Genomic DNA, 15854 nt, shown 5'->3' with positions numbered 1-15854 from the left:
TGCCATTTCCTTCCTGTGACCCTGCTGTCACACTCCACACCTGTGAGCAGTGTGAGTCACCAGAGTCCTTCCAGGTGTTCTTCCAGGCCTGTTTGGCAGAGTCAGGCACTGACCCATCCCACTGCCTCAAGCCCATCTTGAAGTGACCACCAGCAGACCTGGCACCATACACATCCCAGCCCTCAGAGAGATCCAAGTGCTCTGCAAACCTTGGACCTCTGAAGCAGCAGCCCTGAGACAACACACAGAGGCAGGTACATAATTTCTTGGAGTTTTCTTTTACTTTTTTTTTATTCCTTCCCTTCCATTGCCATGACACACGCTTTGTTTTAAATATCTTAAATATATTAATTTTTAAAAAGTATTAATAAAAAGCTACTGAAGGACATGATTGGCAGAGTGACCAAGGGCAGCAACCCATTGCAAAGTATGGGAACATTTTAAAAAACAGAAAATAAATGATAATTCAAAAAAATGGCCTTTTTGCATATGCAGAGCTGGCTGTAATACCCTGGACTCTGGCATTATTGTAAAAATGGAAGGGGAAGCAGTAGAAAAAATATATTCCATTGTACCAACTTGCATTGGGAAGGAAGGGAGTTCAGAGCAAAAACAAGGAGGATTGAAACATTTTTGGTATTTCAGATGTTCCCTCCCACACCCACTGCCCAATCACTTTCAGTCTTTAAGCAAGTTTTCTGGCTTGGGGTAGCCAAAGAGTACAAAATCTGCTTCATAAAGCTTGTAGAGCTGCTGCCTCCAAGCCAGTGGGATTTTGGCAAACCAGTTATCTTCCCAGCTGCTGGCAGTCCTGTTTCGGTAGCTGGGTGGGAAGCGAAGCAGCCTGTCCACTTTGAGGAGCTGCAGTAAATAAGCAGCGTCCTCATCCAGCGTCTCCAGCTTCCCGATGAAATCATAGTCTATCTGGCACGGGTGGCACAGACGGTAAACCTGCCTCCAGTGCTCATTGAAGGGGGCCATCTTCTCTGTCCTGGGATCCAGTAAGTACTGGATGAAGTCAGAAAAGGAGACTTTGAGGCCCGCCCCGAAGGCCTCGCTGACCGAGGTGGGAAGGTTGGTGTGGTTGGAGTAGAGCTTTAGCATGGGGATGGCGAAACGCCGGTAGAAGTCCTCGTTCTCCAGCTCGAATTTGCTGCGGAAAGCGGAGATGAGGCGGACAAAGGGGTCTCGTACGAAGAGGAACTTGGTGTATTTCTTCAGCTTGATCTTCATCAGGTGCCGGGAGAACTTCCCGTAGCGGCGCCAGAATTTGTTGAAGGTCAGGTGGGTGCTGGTGTTGTGGACGTGCTCCCGGGGGATATCCAGAGGGTTCCTGTAGGGGACCCCCTGGTCCAGCAGGCTCTCACTCAGCACGATCATCACACGTTTCCAGTTGGTGCAGGCCACCTTGGGCACGTAGCAGTAGATGATGCCGTGGCGGTCATCCACGATCAGGTGGTTGAGCTCGTAGTTGGGAATGTCATCGAAGGAGCGCTCCTTGGTGGGGAAGGTGAAGCTGGAATTGGCACAAAACTCACGCAATGTTCTCTGCCTCTCTACCTGCAGCTTCTCTTGGTCCAAGCTGTTCCTGTCCTTGTGTGTAGACCAGTCATAGCCCCTCACATTCTCCTCCAAGTTACTCACCACAGGCTTGTTGGAGCCCTGGACGATGAGCTGCTCTGTCTTTCGGGGGATAGAGCTGTTCTGTTTCAGGCTCGAGCTCAGCAGCTTTGCCAAAAATTCATCTACATCTGGCAAGGCTTCCCAGTCCTCACTTGCTGCAACGGCTCCCGGGGAGTGGGGTCTGGAGAAGGATGTGTGCAGGTAGAAGTGAGCCGTGCCCACGTTGTCCCAGTACACAATAATCAGGAGGATCATGAAGATGGAGACCAGCACCACAGACAGACGGAGGAGCCGTGCTTTGGTCATCCTGACACTACTGTGGTAGCTGGCTTTCACCTGGACTCACCTCTGGCTTGCAGAGTGAGGCTTGGGATCCAGCATGGTGCTGCAGAGCAGGAGCCTGGAAAGGTATGAGGAAAGAAAAGTTAATCCTTAAGAAATCCTTCTGGTTTGGAGAGAATGACCTGGCACAGTCAAAACTTGTCGTGGGTCCATGACCATCCCCATTTCCACGTGGGGAGAGCTGTGAGAAGTGCCCTACTGGAAAGAGGCTCATCAGAACATGGCATGTCAGTTGTCACTTCACTCGGAACAGGTGAAACCCTATTATCAGTACACTGTCTACAGACTTCTGCTGCATCAGAAAACAGCTTGGCAGTGCTGTGTGTACAAAGATGTCACTGCCTGCTGCTGAACTGCACACAGGCTGCCTGATGAGTACAAAATGTGGGAGCAGCAGCTGAGAGAGCAGCCTGGGGCCAAGCTGGGGCTCTGCTGGGAGCGTCTGATATATGTGGGGGGACAGGCAGCAAAGCGTGGAAGGGAGTGGGACAATTTCCTAAAGGTCAGGATTTGGTTGTCACTTTTGTGCCAGATCAGGTGGCCTGGGCAAAACCTGGACAAACTACACAGTGGAGGCTGAAGGTGGCCAGAGACACCCCAATGTGCTGCTTTGTGGGGTAGTGGTGATGCTGCTGAGATCAGGTTTGACCCATGCCATGCAAGGAGAAACACACTCTGCGGTCTGAGACTGGCTGGACCATTGCTCCTGCTGGCTCCACCAGCAGCACTCAGTCTGGTGCTGGGACCAATTTCCTCACTTCAGGAGCAGCAGCCTGGAGTCTGAGGGTGGCATCACTTCTTGCAGCTCAGTCCTCCTGAATTCTGCATCCTGCCCTCTGTCTGAATGTGAGCGAGTGTGCACAAGTGTGAGCAAGTGTGCGAGAGTGTGCCCAAGTGTGCCCGGGTGTGCCTGAGTGTGAGCGAGCATGCCCAGGTGTGCCCAAGTGTGCACAAGTGTGCGCGAGTGTGCGCGAGTGTGCACGAGTGTGCCTGGGTGTGCAGGAGTGTGCCCGAGTGTGCAAGAGTGTGCGCGAGTGTGAGTGAGCGTGCCTGAGTGTGCCCGGGCGTGCCCAGGTGTGTGCAAGTGTGCCCAGGTGTGCGCGAGCGTGCCTGAGTGTGCATAAGTGTGCAAGAGTGTGCCCGAGTGTGCAAGAGTGTGCGCGAGTGTGTCTGAGTGTGCACAAGTGTGTGTAAGTGTGAGTGAGCGTGCCTGAGCGTGCCCGGGCGTGCCTGAGTGTGCACGAGCGTGCATAAGTGTGCAAGAGTGTGCGTGAGTGTGTCCAAGTGTGCAAGAGTGTGCGCGGGTGTGCCCGAGTGTGCAAAAGTGTGCCCAGGTGTGCGTGAGTGTGCCCGAGTGTGCACGAGTGTGCCTGAGTGTGTGTAAGTGTGAGTGAGCGTGCCCAGGTGTGCGCAAGTGTGCCCGGGTGTGCCCGAGTGTGCACGAGCGTGCCTGAGTGTGCATAAGTGTGCAAGAGTGTGCGCGAGTGTGCCCAGGTGTGCCCGAATGTGCGTAGGTGTGCACGAGTGTGCCCAGGTGTGCCCAGGTGTGCCCGAATGTGCGTAGGTGAGCGCGAGTGTGCCCAGGTGTGCCCAGGTGTGCCCGAATGTGCGTAGGTGTGCACGAGTGTGCCCAGGTGTGCCCAGGTGTGCCCGAATGTGCGTAGGTGAGCGCGAGTGTGCCCAGGTGTGCCCTCGCTCCTGCCTTGGCCGCTTGCCTGGCTGCTGGGAAGGAGGGCTCTGAGCAGGATGCAGCTGCAGTGTCCAGGCCCAGGCCCAGATCTGTGCCCAGCTGTGCCAGGTATCGATCCCCGCCCCGGGCATCCCTGCACTGCACAGCCCATAGAGACTCTGTGGAAAAGAGCTGGCTGCCCAAAAGCAGACATAATAATGTGTGGCAATTTTATCAGTTTCATAGCAGTCGTGGCTTTTTATCAATATCAAGTTTCTGGAATTAAATTATTTCAAGAGAAGTTCTGTTTAAATTTTAAAAAAATTAGTAAAATATAATGATTCCAGGCCTAGAGCTTACTGAGGCAAGTTTGAGAGTATTAAAATATACAGCCATACACAGAAAGTATGCAGAGCCAATTACCTTGCAGACTTCCTTGATTTTTACACTATCTAACACACAAGAAGAAAGAAGCCTCAATCCATGATTTCAGCTTTTGGTATCACACTGTGGTCTCATCTCTGCATGAAGATGCTCTGTGCTGAAAACAAATTCCTTATTGGAGTTATGAATACAGGGCTGAAGGTGCCACTGCCTCAGTGGCTAAAGCAAGTCCCTGCTGAGAGAACACCACTGACCTGAACACACCATCCTATCTACTCTGTGTGAAGGCACCCAGTAGGTGTTATCTCCATGACCTCTCTTGGTAGCTATTTCATTTTGCCAGGAACAAAGATTACACAAACAGTTCTCCTACAATCCCCCGCCAAGGGATACAGTCCTGATAAGAGCCATGCATCAATAAAAATCTAAAGGAGAGATTACCTTTAACTGAATGATTTTGGAGATTAAGGGTGCTCTGGTAAATCTGTGTTTGTGCCCAGACACTGTTGAGTCAGGACCTCTTTTGCTGCTTTAATGTAATTTATATTTCTATCACACTCAACACTAACTGTCGTAGATATCTTTTTGTGAAAATCCTTTCTTAGGATTTTTTCCCTTCTGAGAAGCTGAGGCCTCAGAAACAAAATGAAACAATGGTTATCTGCTGCTGTGGAATGCAACAGGTGGATCCGTGCTTGGTCTCATGTGGATGTTTGGATTCAGTGACCACTCATGGCAGAGCTGGCTCTCTCTCTGTCCGAGGCACAGACCTTTGTTTTTCATTCCTTTCTATTCTTAGCTAGCCTTCTGAGAGGAAACCTTTCCTTCTATTCTTTTTTAGTACAGTTATAATGTAATATATATATCATAAAATAATAAATCAAGCCTTCTGAACATGGAGTCAACATTTTGGTCTCTTCCCTCATCCAAGAACCCCTGTGAACACTGTCACAACTAACAACTCTTGATCACCAAAGACAGGTGAGAAATAAAGAGGCAGCTCAGATCATCCATTCTGAGGGGTGCAGCAGGTTTGAATTTTTTTTGCTTCAACCAGCCCCATCTTTTCACTGCTGTCTGCTTTCCATGACTCCCAGCCTCTTGCTTCCCACAGGATCCTCAGGGAACACCCATCTCCCCACCCTGCTGCATGTTTTCTGCTCCAAGGCTCTGTGCAGAGGCAGGCTGGCAAACCAGCCCTGAGCTCTCCCCAAGCCAGCAAGGGGCCAGTGCCCACAGCCAGGGAAGAACAACACAGCAAAGTGACGAGGTACAAGTAGTTACTGCAATGTTCTCCACCCCTCCAAGCATAGTCCAGGCTCTGATTATAAACACAGAGCAGCACCTACAGATAAAAAACAAGAGCTGTCCTTTCCACAGACATCCTAAATCTTTCCAATGACTTCAGCACAAACCCTGCAAACACCAGCTTTGAAAACAAAGCTACTTCAGGGCAAGCTGCCCTGAAAAGTTTTGTTAAAATGAAGGCTGGGTGTCTCTTCTTCCCAAAACACAGAAGTTGCTCCCCAGCCAATTCACACCACCCTTAAATAACATCAACCCCACCCTACACAGAGAGGCAGAAGAACTCAAGTCCAGATATGCAGAAGTGCTGAGCTCTGTCATTCCCAGGGAAAAGGTGCTCAGTACCTCTGAAGTTCACTGCAGCCTTGCAGTGAATGACTTGGTAAAAAGTGCCCTGCATGGTGTTGCTTCTGTCTCAGGGGTGACGGGTTTTAACAACCGAAGTCCAGGTTTCAAACATTAGACAAGAATTTAGTAACAAAGAGGAACCATACCAGATACTGTTACATGTCAAAGTATTAGGTCAGCTTGTCCCAAGACACAAAACACATATCTGAAGGCTTATGGTTTCTCCACCCTGGTGTCTTTATTTACAATTTGGAAATAGGGACAGACAGAAATTCAGCAGAGCTGTAGCCTAACACAGGCTTTGCACTGCAACACCAAAAAGTGCCCTCTCCTGAAGCCAGGTTCTTATTCTGCCTGCGAAGGGGAGCTGGAGGAACTGCAGACATAACGTTCTACACTCTGCAGAGCAAGAAGGAGGTATTACTCAGCAGTAATTCTCCTTGTTTAGCTAGTCAAGATTGAGGATGGAGCAGATCTGAGAAGAAACACCCAGAGAGATCAGCAGAGAGCTAAAGAAGGGGCAAATTACATATGTGCGTCAGCACTTCAGACCAAGCATCTGAGTCCAGCAGCAGAAGATAATGGAGGGACACTGCCAAGCCTCCTGCTTGGCACACTCCTGGGTTTGAGTTTTGCCCAAGTCTGTTCTTGCTTTTGATCCCATTTAGCTGCTCAGGGCAGGGACTGCTTCCTATTCTGGATGAATAGGGTGCCCACTGCGCACAGAATCCCAGCACGCTGCGCTTCCAGCGCTGCTTGAGCCCTCTGGGCTGCCTGGAATGCAGCAAGCCTGGAAAGCTGCACGGAGCATCCTCTCCTGCTGTCCCCAGACCCAGCAGCTCCCACAGCCCCGGGCAGCACTGCAGCCTCCCAGCATTCATGCAAAGCTGTCCCAGCCAGCTGTGGACACATCACCCTGCTGGCAGCAGTGACAGGGGCAGAGTGGACACTGTGTGTGGCACTCCCATTCCTGGGGCAAATGGAAAGAGGGATCTTCACCAAAGCCACCCCACAATGCAGCTTCACCAAGTGCACCCCAAGAGCTCCAGCCTGCTTTCCAGGACACAGCACGCAGGCCTGCCAGAGAGTTTGGCTTTTCCAAGACACACACACACATAGCAGCAGCGAGCAGCACAGAATCAGAAAGACTCCACTTCTATTAACTCTACCAGTGCCAGAGAGGAACCCTGGAAAAGAGCAGTAAGACAGCTTAATGCCCCCTCAGAAGGAAAAAGCTGCAGAAAACAAGAGTTGCTCTATTGATTACGAGCCATCCCCTTCCTGAGCACTTCATAAAGGATGCCAGACTGAAAGCACAAATTAGAGCTCCCTGTGCCATTAGAAGGAACGTGCCTCTGTCCTCCCCTTGCCAGAATCAAAAGGGAAAGCTTCCAGAAAGAGCCAAGAATTTACATTCAAGTTCAACCCAAAGTCACCAGCCAACAGGAACGTGCACCAGGATCCAAACAAAGCTGCCTCTGTGACACAGTGCTGGCAAACTGGAGAGTGGACCAAGTGCTATAATCACCCTACAGAGGCCCCTGAGCAGCCATCCCATAACCATCTCCAACCTGAACCCGGCCTGGGTGTGAACCAAGAGCTTTTCTCCCCATGCCAGGCCTGGGAAAGACGCTGTGGTCTGAGGTCACTCGTGCCATGACAGGTCAAACCCCCTGCTGTGTCAAACAAACACCTCTCAAATTGAACACCAGAAAAAGGGGATGTCCCCAGCACTCTTATTGCAAAAGCCATTGCAGATGCAACTCCTCGGGGGTTTGGAAACTTTATTTCCACTTCACAGCCCGATTGTAACTGTTTATTCTTAGGACGGATAAGAGCTTAAGTAATTTGTGTCTCTTTATTCCTCTCCTCTTGGCTTTATGGAACAACTACATTCTCTTCCAGCCTCTCTGCAAAAGTAACTCCAGCTCACTTACAGGAGCAGTAAGGCCCACAGAAAATAAAGCAGCTTACAGAAGGGCATGTGGCAGACACAGGGGACAATAAACCCTCTCTATGAACAGCAGTGGTTTTTGAAAGAAATGTGCCTCCAAAGGCTTGGGTGCAGATCTCCTCTCTTCTTCCTTTGGGTTTCCCCAGCACTAGGAACCATCTCAACTCCTCCAGTGCCCACTTGATCTAACATGAAAAGATACAGGATTTCTGGCAGCTTACTTGGATTTTGCCTGCTTAGGAAGACAGAAAGAAGTGGAGTAAGAACTTTTAAAAACACATCAAATCCTCACCAAATTCAAATGGATACTTTCCTTTGGGGCACTTCACCAGGGATCACTGGACCCCTGCAGCCTTCTATACTTACATATCATGGTACACACCAGTTATGCTTAGGGAATCAGCAACCTCTACAAAAGTGGAATCTAATTTAATATCCTAAAGGTGCAGGAGAACAAGCACCCACCAGAGAAAGCAGTCTGTACCAATAAACAAATTTCATGCACTTGGCTATCACTCAAAACATTGTTTCTGCCCAGCTTCCCAAAAGTCTTGCACCCTTTGCAGAGCAAGGAAGTTTTACCTCATCGAATGACACCAATACTTACATTAGTATAAACACCATAAGCAAAAAAATTGAGCTGCTTTGCATGTTGCACCACAACTTAGCCCATATACGCTAGAGACCAGCAGAACATCCTAATCTACACTTTGCCAGCACCCTGCCCACATTGCTGCCACAAAGCCTGGTTTGTACAGGCTTGGCAGCACTTGTCACCTCAATTTTAATATCCATACTTGGAAGTTGTCACAATTTCCTGAATTTCAGGAAGAAACTCCCAAAACGCAGGACATGCCATTCATCCCTTACTTTTATCACAAACTTCCAGCACACGTACCATCTTTGCCTTCACAATCGCAGGGAGCACCTCAGGCAGCCCCGGTGCTGCAGCCGGGCCAACAACACCCGGGGACATTTGTGGTGTGTCACCCCTGGCTGTAGTCACCTTACAAACAGCCGGTTCCGGCAGTTTTGAGCTCTGCAGTGAAGTTCAGGCTGGAAGAAGAGCGTTTAGGGCCGGATGCCCGCGGAGCAGCGCTGGATCCCGGCTGCATCCCGGCATCGCTCCCGCTCATCCCCCGGCCGCTGCCCAGCCCGGCAGGGGCTGCAGAGCACCCGGCAGAGCTGCACCAGCCTCAGGCCCAGCACCGGGGCTGGAGGGACTCACAGAATCATTAATGTTGGAAAAGATCTCTAGGATCGAGTCCCACGATCATCAATCTAACGCTGTCAAACCGTGACCCCAAGTGCCACATCTACATCTACCTCCAGGGACGGTGACACCACCACCTCTCCGGGCAGCTCATTCCCTGGGTCAGCTTGAGGCTGTTTCCTCTTCTTCTGTCTTTTTATATTTGGGAAAAAGACCGACACCCACCTGCCTACAGCCTCCTCCCAAGTGGCCGTGCAGAGCGATGTGGTCCCCCCGGTCCTCCTTTAATCCAGGCTAAACCCGCCCAGCTCCCTGGGGAGCGTCCAGCCGGGAAGGTGCCGCATGTGCGGAGAAGGGGATCTGCCCCGCAGAGCCCTCGCAGCCCCAGCCCCGCGTCCCGCCGGACCGAGCCCTACCTGGCACCGCGGAGAGCGGAGGGACAGGCGGGGACACGCCACGCTCATAACCGGGAGCTGGTCCGGCCCCGGGGCGGCACCACCTCAGCGAGCCCCGCCCGGCCTCTCGGACAACCCCCGAGCCCTGCCCTGCCCGGCCCCGCGCTCACCTCCCGCCCGGGCACCGCAGCCTTCGCCTTCTTCCCCTTCTTCTCCTTCCCTCCTCCTCCTCCTCCTCCTCCCGCCGCGCTCCCGGGGCCGCCTCTCGCGAGACGCCGCGCGCGGGGGTCCCCGCGGGGCCGCGCAGGCGCCGCTCCGCCCGCCAGGGGCGGCCCCGGCCGCGCGCCCGCCCTCGCCTGAGGGAGCGCAGGGCGGGCGGCGGTGGGGCGGCTCCGGAGCCCTCACACCCTCCCGGCGTGAGGAGAAACGGCCATAAACGAAACCACAGCATTCACCTGAACATGTGGAAGAGCTGCTTGCCATGGAGGGGGGCAGAGCACTGGAATAGGGTGGCCAGGGAGGGTGCGGGTCTCCCTCTCTGGAGATATCCCACACCCACCTGGACGCATTCCTGTGTCGCTTGCTTTAGGTGACTCCTCTGTGGCAAGGAGTTTGACTAGGTGATCTTCAGAGGTCCCTCCCAACCTGAAAATTCTGTGTTCTTGTAAAAATTTAACGTAAATCTCACTTTTAAAATAATTACAGGTTACCACACCTTAACGCTGTGTGGGTGTTTAATGTCCCTGAAGCTTGGGTGGCCAACAGTCATTATAAGGAGCAAAGTCTAAATAACTGGACACAGCAAGGCTAGAAAATGCTGCTGAAAAATCCCAGCACAGTTTAAGCTCCTTTTGCTTCTCTAGTTGTTTGTGATTGGTAAGAATTGAATAAAAAAAACCATTAGCCCAGCACTGAAAATTCCACTTTGCACAAGACACGGGCTGCAGCCTCACATCCAGCAATAATCAAACATACAAGTGATAATTTACAGATCCCACCTCCAAGATTTCAAGCTCCAGCTTTTACATAAATTAACAGACTTAAATGTAGATTTTTCAAACAGGGAAGTTGCAGATCACCTGGCTCTGTACTCTTCACAGCAGTCATGGAAAATTATCAAACTCTTTGTCACACAAACTTTCCCTTTGGAGATGCAGCCTCAGACTGAGGTGCTCAGCTCAATTCAGTTCACTGGAAATGGCACCAAACACTGCAACTTTTTCATAGTGATTCAGCCCAAAGGTATTTAGTAGAGATGTATATGCTTAGAAAGTTTTATTTTCCCTCATTTTTGGTCCTGCACTGTTTGCAGGTCACGTGAGGTCTTGTAAATCAACCCTGGCTCAGGACTTGCTGGCACAGGTTTGTCTTACACACACTCTGTGTTTATTTTATCTTTATTTTTATCTTTTTTATTTCTTTATTTATCTCAAAAAGTCAGCTCTGGAGACAAGTGTTCCTGACCTTCCACTTCCCTGTCACAGTTTTCCCTGCTGCTTTCTGTTTCACAAGGAAAATTGGCTGCTTGCTACACTTGCTCATGCCCTTGCATTGATTGCATCCTCACTTCAGGGGCTTAAGGCATTAATAAAGACAAGTAATTAAGCTTCCTCATCCCTGGAGTGAACTATCCCTCATCTTCCCAACAGCAAAGCAAGAGGCACAGAGAAATAGGAGCGTGTACAGTGTCACCCAGTGAGAAACAGCACACAGGAGAATTCTTTGCAAGTGCTGCAGCTGTAAAATAGATTCTTCATCCATTTGAAATAAATGCCCAAACCTACCTGAGACTGTCACCTAAGAGGAGGAAAGCCACTTCTGCCTGGGGCAAGGAGTCACTATTCCATGCAATTATCAGAACCATTTTATTTGCAGCATATTTTAAAAGCCCCTTAAATGGAGAAGGCTGCCAGCTGAAGACGTTTGTTCCAGAAAGGAAAACACATCCCCACAGTTTACCTCCAGGGTAGTAATTCTTATCAGGGTCTTCACCTACCACCACTGCTGCCTCTCTGCCTGCAGTCAGATCTGGAATGCTCTGTAGACAGAAGAGAGCTAAGAGCAATCCCTGGCTGCTCTCACAGCCAAACATCTGCTCACCCAAACAGCATTCCAGACGTGCAGTACACCTCCCAGCTTCACAGCAGCACACAGGGAAAGAACAGGGAAACTGTTTCTCAGGCATTTACATTTGGTTTTAATAGTCAGGGAGCCTTTTGGATGCATGGGTGGCATCCACACTTTTGCCCTGGGAAAAAACAGTGGCTTGGGCTCCATGCTGACATCTTCTGGGAGACAGACACTGCTGGGAAAAGGAGGTTTTCCTCTTCTCTTGGACTCTGTTAACACCCTACTTGTTTTAGACTGAAGCTAACAGCTAGAGCACACAGGACAGAGCAAAGACTTGAAGCAGGGATATAGAACAGGAAATCTACAGTGTATGAGCTTCCTCTCCTCCCTGCTCACCTTCCCTCTGCTCTTCAGCAGCATGACACAGAAGCTTAAATACATTTTAAGGCACTTTTGAATCTGCTTCCTCGACTTCCAGCAATCTTGAAATTGCAATCCTTTGGGGCCAAAGAGAGTCCTGCTCATGGGTGACTTCTCTTCAGCCCTGGGCTGGCTCCCCAGACAAGCCACTGCCTGTGGCTTTTGCCGACTGCTGGCACCATCTGCAGGCCCTGCAAGAGAGGGAAGAGGAGGAACTCAGACAAATTTCTCATACCTTGATTTGAGTCTCTTTGCCAGTCAAAATGGGGAAGAGACAGATTGCTACAGGCTGTGGAGGGATGAGTTTGGCAAAAGCCAAGGATCTGCACTATGCTGCTTCAGGAAGATCCCAAGGTGACACCTTCAGTGGAAGCAGTATGTTGGCATGTGGCTAACTCAGATAAAATTCTGTGCTTCACATATGGATTTGACTGGGGTTATGAACACCTCTGAACATGTTATTTTCTCTTCCTAAGAGCTTATTTTTGGCTAAAGGGAGATGGAGTGTAACTCCTTCTGGAACATTGCCCATGTCATCTGTTGCAAAGAAAAAAGGCTTAAAACTTGGCTATAAAACCTCTACCCATGTGACTGCTTTCACAACTGGACCATTTGTGTTGCATTTACAGCTCTTTTAGTTCAGATTGCACCAGAGCAAGTGCTGAAGAGTGCCACCGTTCCTCCTGTGCCAGCCAATCTGATATTTCATGCACTCATTTGTTTCTGTAGGTCCTGTCCTTTGATGTGACCAGCATTGCTGTGCTGGGTGGTGCTTGCAGGAGCTTTGCCTTTTGGCACTACCTTGAGTGGAGTCCCCTCAGCTGGAAGCAGGGAGAGCTTTGTTATAAATAGTGGAAACAGAGCACAGATTAAAAGTATTTTGCAATGTACAAGTTGCTAAAATCTAGCCAAAATAAATTAGAGCATTGTAAATCAAAAGTTAACCATTTTTAGTAAAAAAAAACTAAGAAAAACTTAGGAGGATCAGTAAACACCCCTTGCCAGAACTGTGAAGGATTCTGGCAACATTTCAATAGGATTGGGGTGTCCAGTTCCCCATAACTTCTCCTGGTATTGTATGTCTGCACAAAGCCAAACTACTGAAGCTGGCAGATGGTCAGTGCAGCCTATCACTGGTGTCCTTGCTGAGGCTTAGCTTGGATATGAAACAAAGGCTAAACTGAAATCAACAACTCCCTGCACATGAGCCCAACTGAACATTAATGCTTCCCCATAGATTACAGAGGCATAGCTGAGGCAGTTGTCTACAAAGGATGTGCTTTCTTACCCAACAAAGGCTACTTACACCGTATAAAAATGATTATTTACTGGTAGTTCTGATTGTTAGCGTTTAGCCTGACTTATTTCTCACATGCCAATCCATCTTCTCCAGCAGAGCTGATGCAGGATGTCCCCATCTGTCAGATGTGATGTCAGGCACAGAGAAATCTCTTTGGCCCCTACCTGAATGGTGGTGGACAAGAGCCCTGGCCTTGGTGGCAATGGATCTGCTGCTTGCAGCTTTGGGATGGAGGGAAGAGGCTGGCTTGGTGCAGGGGGCTCTCACAGACTTTGTCTGTACTGGGGCCTGAGGGAGTCCAGGGCTTATCTTTTAAGATCTGGAAAACATCAAGATGAGTTAAACCCAGTGGTGTTGTCTCTGACCTCTGACTGTTGTCCACATTGCACCAAAAATATTCCCTGCCCTTCCCACCTGACCGGCTCAGCTTGCTCTTTAGACAGGAGGTCAGGGCATTATAGAAGAATAAACTTATTTCCTCATGCAGTTTGTACTATGTTTCTCTTACTCTATTTAAAAACCACTTGCTCCCCTGGATCTATGCCTTCTGCTCAGCTCATCCCTTTTAGGAAAAAAACACTAAGATAAGCTCGTGTTCCCACTCTGTGAAAGTTTGGTTCTTTTGCTCTTTGGCAATTTCCTCCAAGGTCTCTGGACTCAGTAGAACAGCAGCAAAGTCTACAGGGGGCTTTTCCCCATGGAAAATCTCACATACACTAGGTTTGGCTGCTCTGCATGTTCTGCCATCACAAGAGCAGGATGCTTTCCACAACAAATGTGCCTTGAATTCAGTTCCTGCCGTACTGACCTGCTGAACTGAGCTTTCTGGCAAACCAGAGAAAGTTGGGCAGAGATGGGTATCCAGAGACCACACTTCCTACAGAGTGTCATTTTAGATGATCTGTAACTGCCACTGTGAACAGAATATGCCAAGAGGTTAACGGATGAAAGCACAGACCCCTTATCGACAGGCAGAGATGGAACATGTGTAACTGGGAGCTGTCAAGCTGTGGGGAAAGCAAGAAAGCTGGTAAACATGGTGATAAAGAACACAGCAAGGAATACCTCAAATTCATTTTTGTCTCCTGATCCTCACTATCTTGGCTACTTTATTTAGTTTTAAAGCCTGGCAACAGAGCAAATTGAAACATGTCCCGTAGCTCTCCCTGCAGAGAAGGCTCCTGCTAAAACAGAGCTGCTTTGCAAGAGCAATATACCAGGAAACTTTTTAAAGGGATTTCAGTTTCTAGGGGCCCTCCCAGTTTGGTATCTCCCAGCTTTGTGGACTTACCTGGGAGGTGCCAGGTCCCCATGGCCTAGAGAATGAGTCTAATGATAAGAAGGACTTGTCTAACTCAAGGGTGATGGAGGGAATGTCAAATTCCACCCCCCAGGGAATATCATTCATGCCTGTCCTGTGCTGTTCTACCAGCAGCAGGTTGATCTCCTCTTGCTGCTTCCTGAGGGTCCTGTGAATCCATGAATCCATGACATCCCTGTCTTCCTCCTCTGTATTTCTTCCTTTCTCGTCCTTTGATGGAATATCATCCCTGCGTGCACCCTGAGCCTTCTCTGGTTTCCAACTGCCAGGAAAAAAAAAAAGAAGAAAGGAACTTCTGGGACACAGTGACATAGCTGTAGTGATGCATAGCCCTTCATTGTGTCTGTCCAGCCTCTTCTTCCATGACAACAGCAGAATTAATTAGTCCAGGCTGCTCTGAAGCTGCACAAACCATGCAGAAGAACACAATTACCTTCCTCCCTTTGCCTCCTATGTGATTTTTCTGTGGAAAGAATGCCCCAACACAAATTACTGCCTGTTTACAGGAACTTGTTGAATATCTTTTGATATCTTTCATGTCCTCAAGATTGTTTTAACCATAAATGACCAGTACCAAAAGGGAGTCTACAAGAAAGATGGAAAGAAATTTTTTACAATGGCATGTAGTGGCAGGACAAGGGGAAACGGCTTCAAACTGACAGAGGCAGGGTTAGATTAGATGTTAGGAAGAAATTCCTTACTGGGAGGGTGGTGAGGCACTGGTGAGGGTTGCTCAGGGAACCTGTGGATGTCCCATCCCTGGAAGTGTTCAAGGCCAGGCTGGATGGGGCTTAGAGCATCCTGGTCCAGTAGAAGGTGTCCTACCCATGGCAGGGGTCTTGGAATGAGATGATCTTTAAGGTCCCTTCCAACCCAAACTATTCTATGATTCTATAAAATTTACAGAGGCATTAGGTGGGTGACTAGTGATAGGGAACTGACACCTACTTATAAATTTATCCAGAAGAAAAGGATGCTGCTGCTTTTCCTGGCATGGAATCATGCCTAGAGGTTCTGCATCCAAATGGAAACCACTTTACAAGGACTGAGTGACTGGACCAGGGAAGGACCAATCCAGTCTGTGCTTCACCCAGTTTTTCCCTTAAAACACAAGTTCAGAATTTGGACCAAAAGAGATGAGATGTCTCCCATTTATACTTTAGTCTCCATCCTAAACTCGATGCTCCACATGCTGGTTGCCTTATGGAACTGTAGCTCCTCCTGGTGAGTTTGGAGGTCCAAGTATCCATCATGCTGGAAGCTAAGGAGATTCTCACTGAGCAGTTGTTGGGAGGTGCCTGCAGGTGTCCAATGCAGCTCAGTGTTGGTGTTTTCCAGCTCCATCAGGCTCTCCACATCTCCATTTGCTCTCTGAAAGCCTTGATCATCTGTGCCCCCAAGGTGTTCATTACTTGGCTGCTGTGTGTGCCTCAGACCCTTGGTGCCTCTCTGCTGCAGGAGAAGACATTTCTGATCTGACATTAGGCCAGATCAATTCTGTGATGTCCCC

General features: G+C 49.4%; 1 protein-coding gene across 2 annotated transcripts; it reads right to left on the bottom strand.

Moving 5' to 3' along the window:
- Nucleotides 1–259: 259 nt before the first annotated feature.
- Nucleotides 260–9489, bottom strand: CHST12 (carbohydrate sulfotransferase 12). 2 transcript variants are annotated; one of them, XM_066560830.1, is made up of 2 exons: nucleotides 9404–9489; nucleotides 260–2023 (listed from the first exon to the last, which is right to left on the bottom strand). In XM_066560830.1, exon 2 carries the CDS (start codon nucleotides 1927–1929, stop codon nucleotides 679–681), a length of 1251 nt encoding a protein of 416 aa, XP_066416927.1. In that variant the 5' UTR covers nucleotides 1930–2023; nucleotides 9404–9489; the 3' UTR covers nucleotides 260–678. The 2 variants fall into 2 exon arrangements, with proteins under 2 accessions (XP_066416927.1, XP_066416929.1); XM_066560832.1 differs by lacking the exon at nucleotides 9404–9489 and adding an exon at nucleotides 9064–9084.
- Between the last annotated feature and the right edge of the window lie 6365 nt (nucleotides 9490–15854).

The sequence above is a fragment of the Molothrus aeneus genome, chromosome 16 (assembly GCF_037042795.1).
Source record: "Molothrus aeneus isolate 106 chromosome 16, BPBGC_Maene_1.0, whole genome shotgun sequence".
Lineage (NCBI taxonomy): Eukaryota > Metazoa > Chordata > Aves > Passeriformes > Icteridae > Molothrus > Molothrus aeneus.
This window is presented reverse-complemented; position numbering and strand designations above follow the sequence as displayed.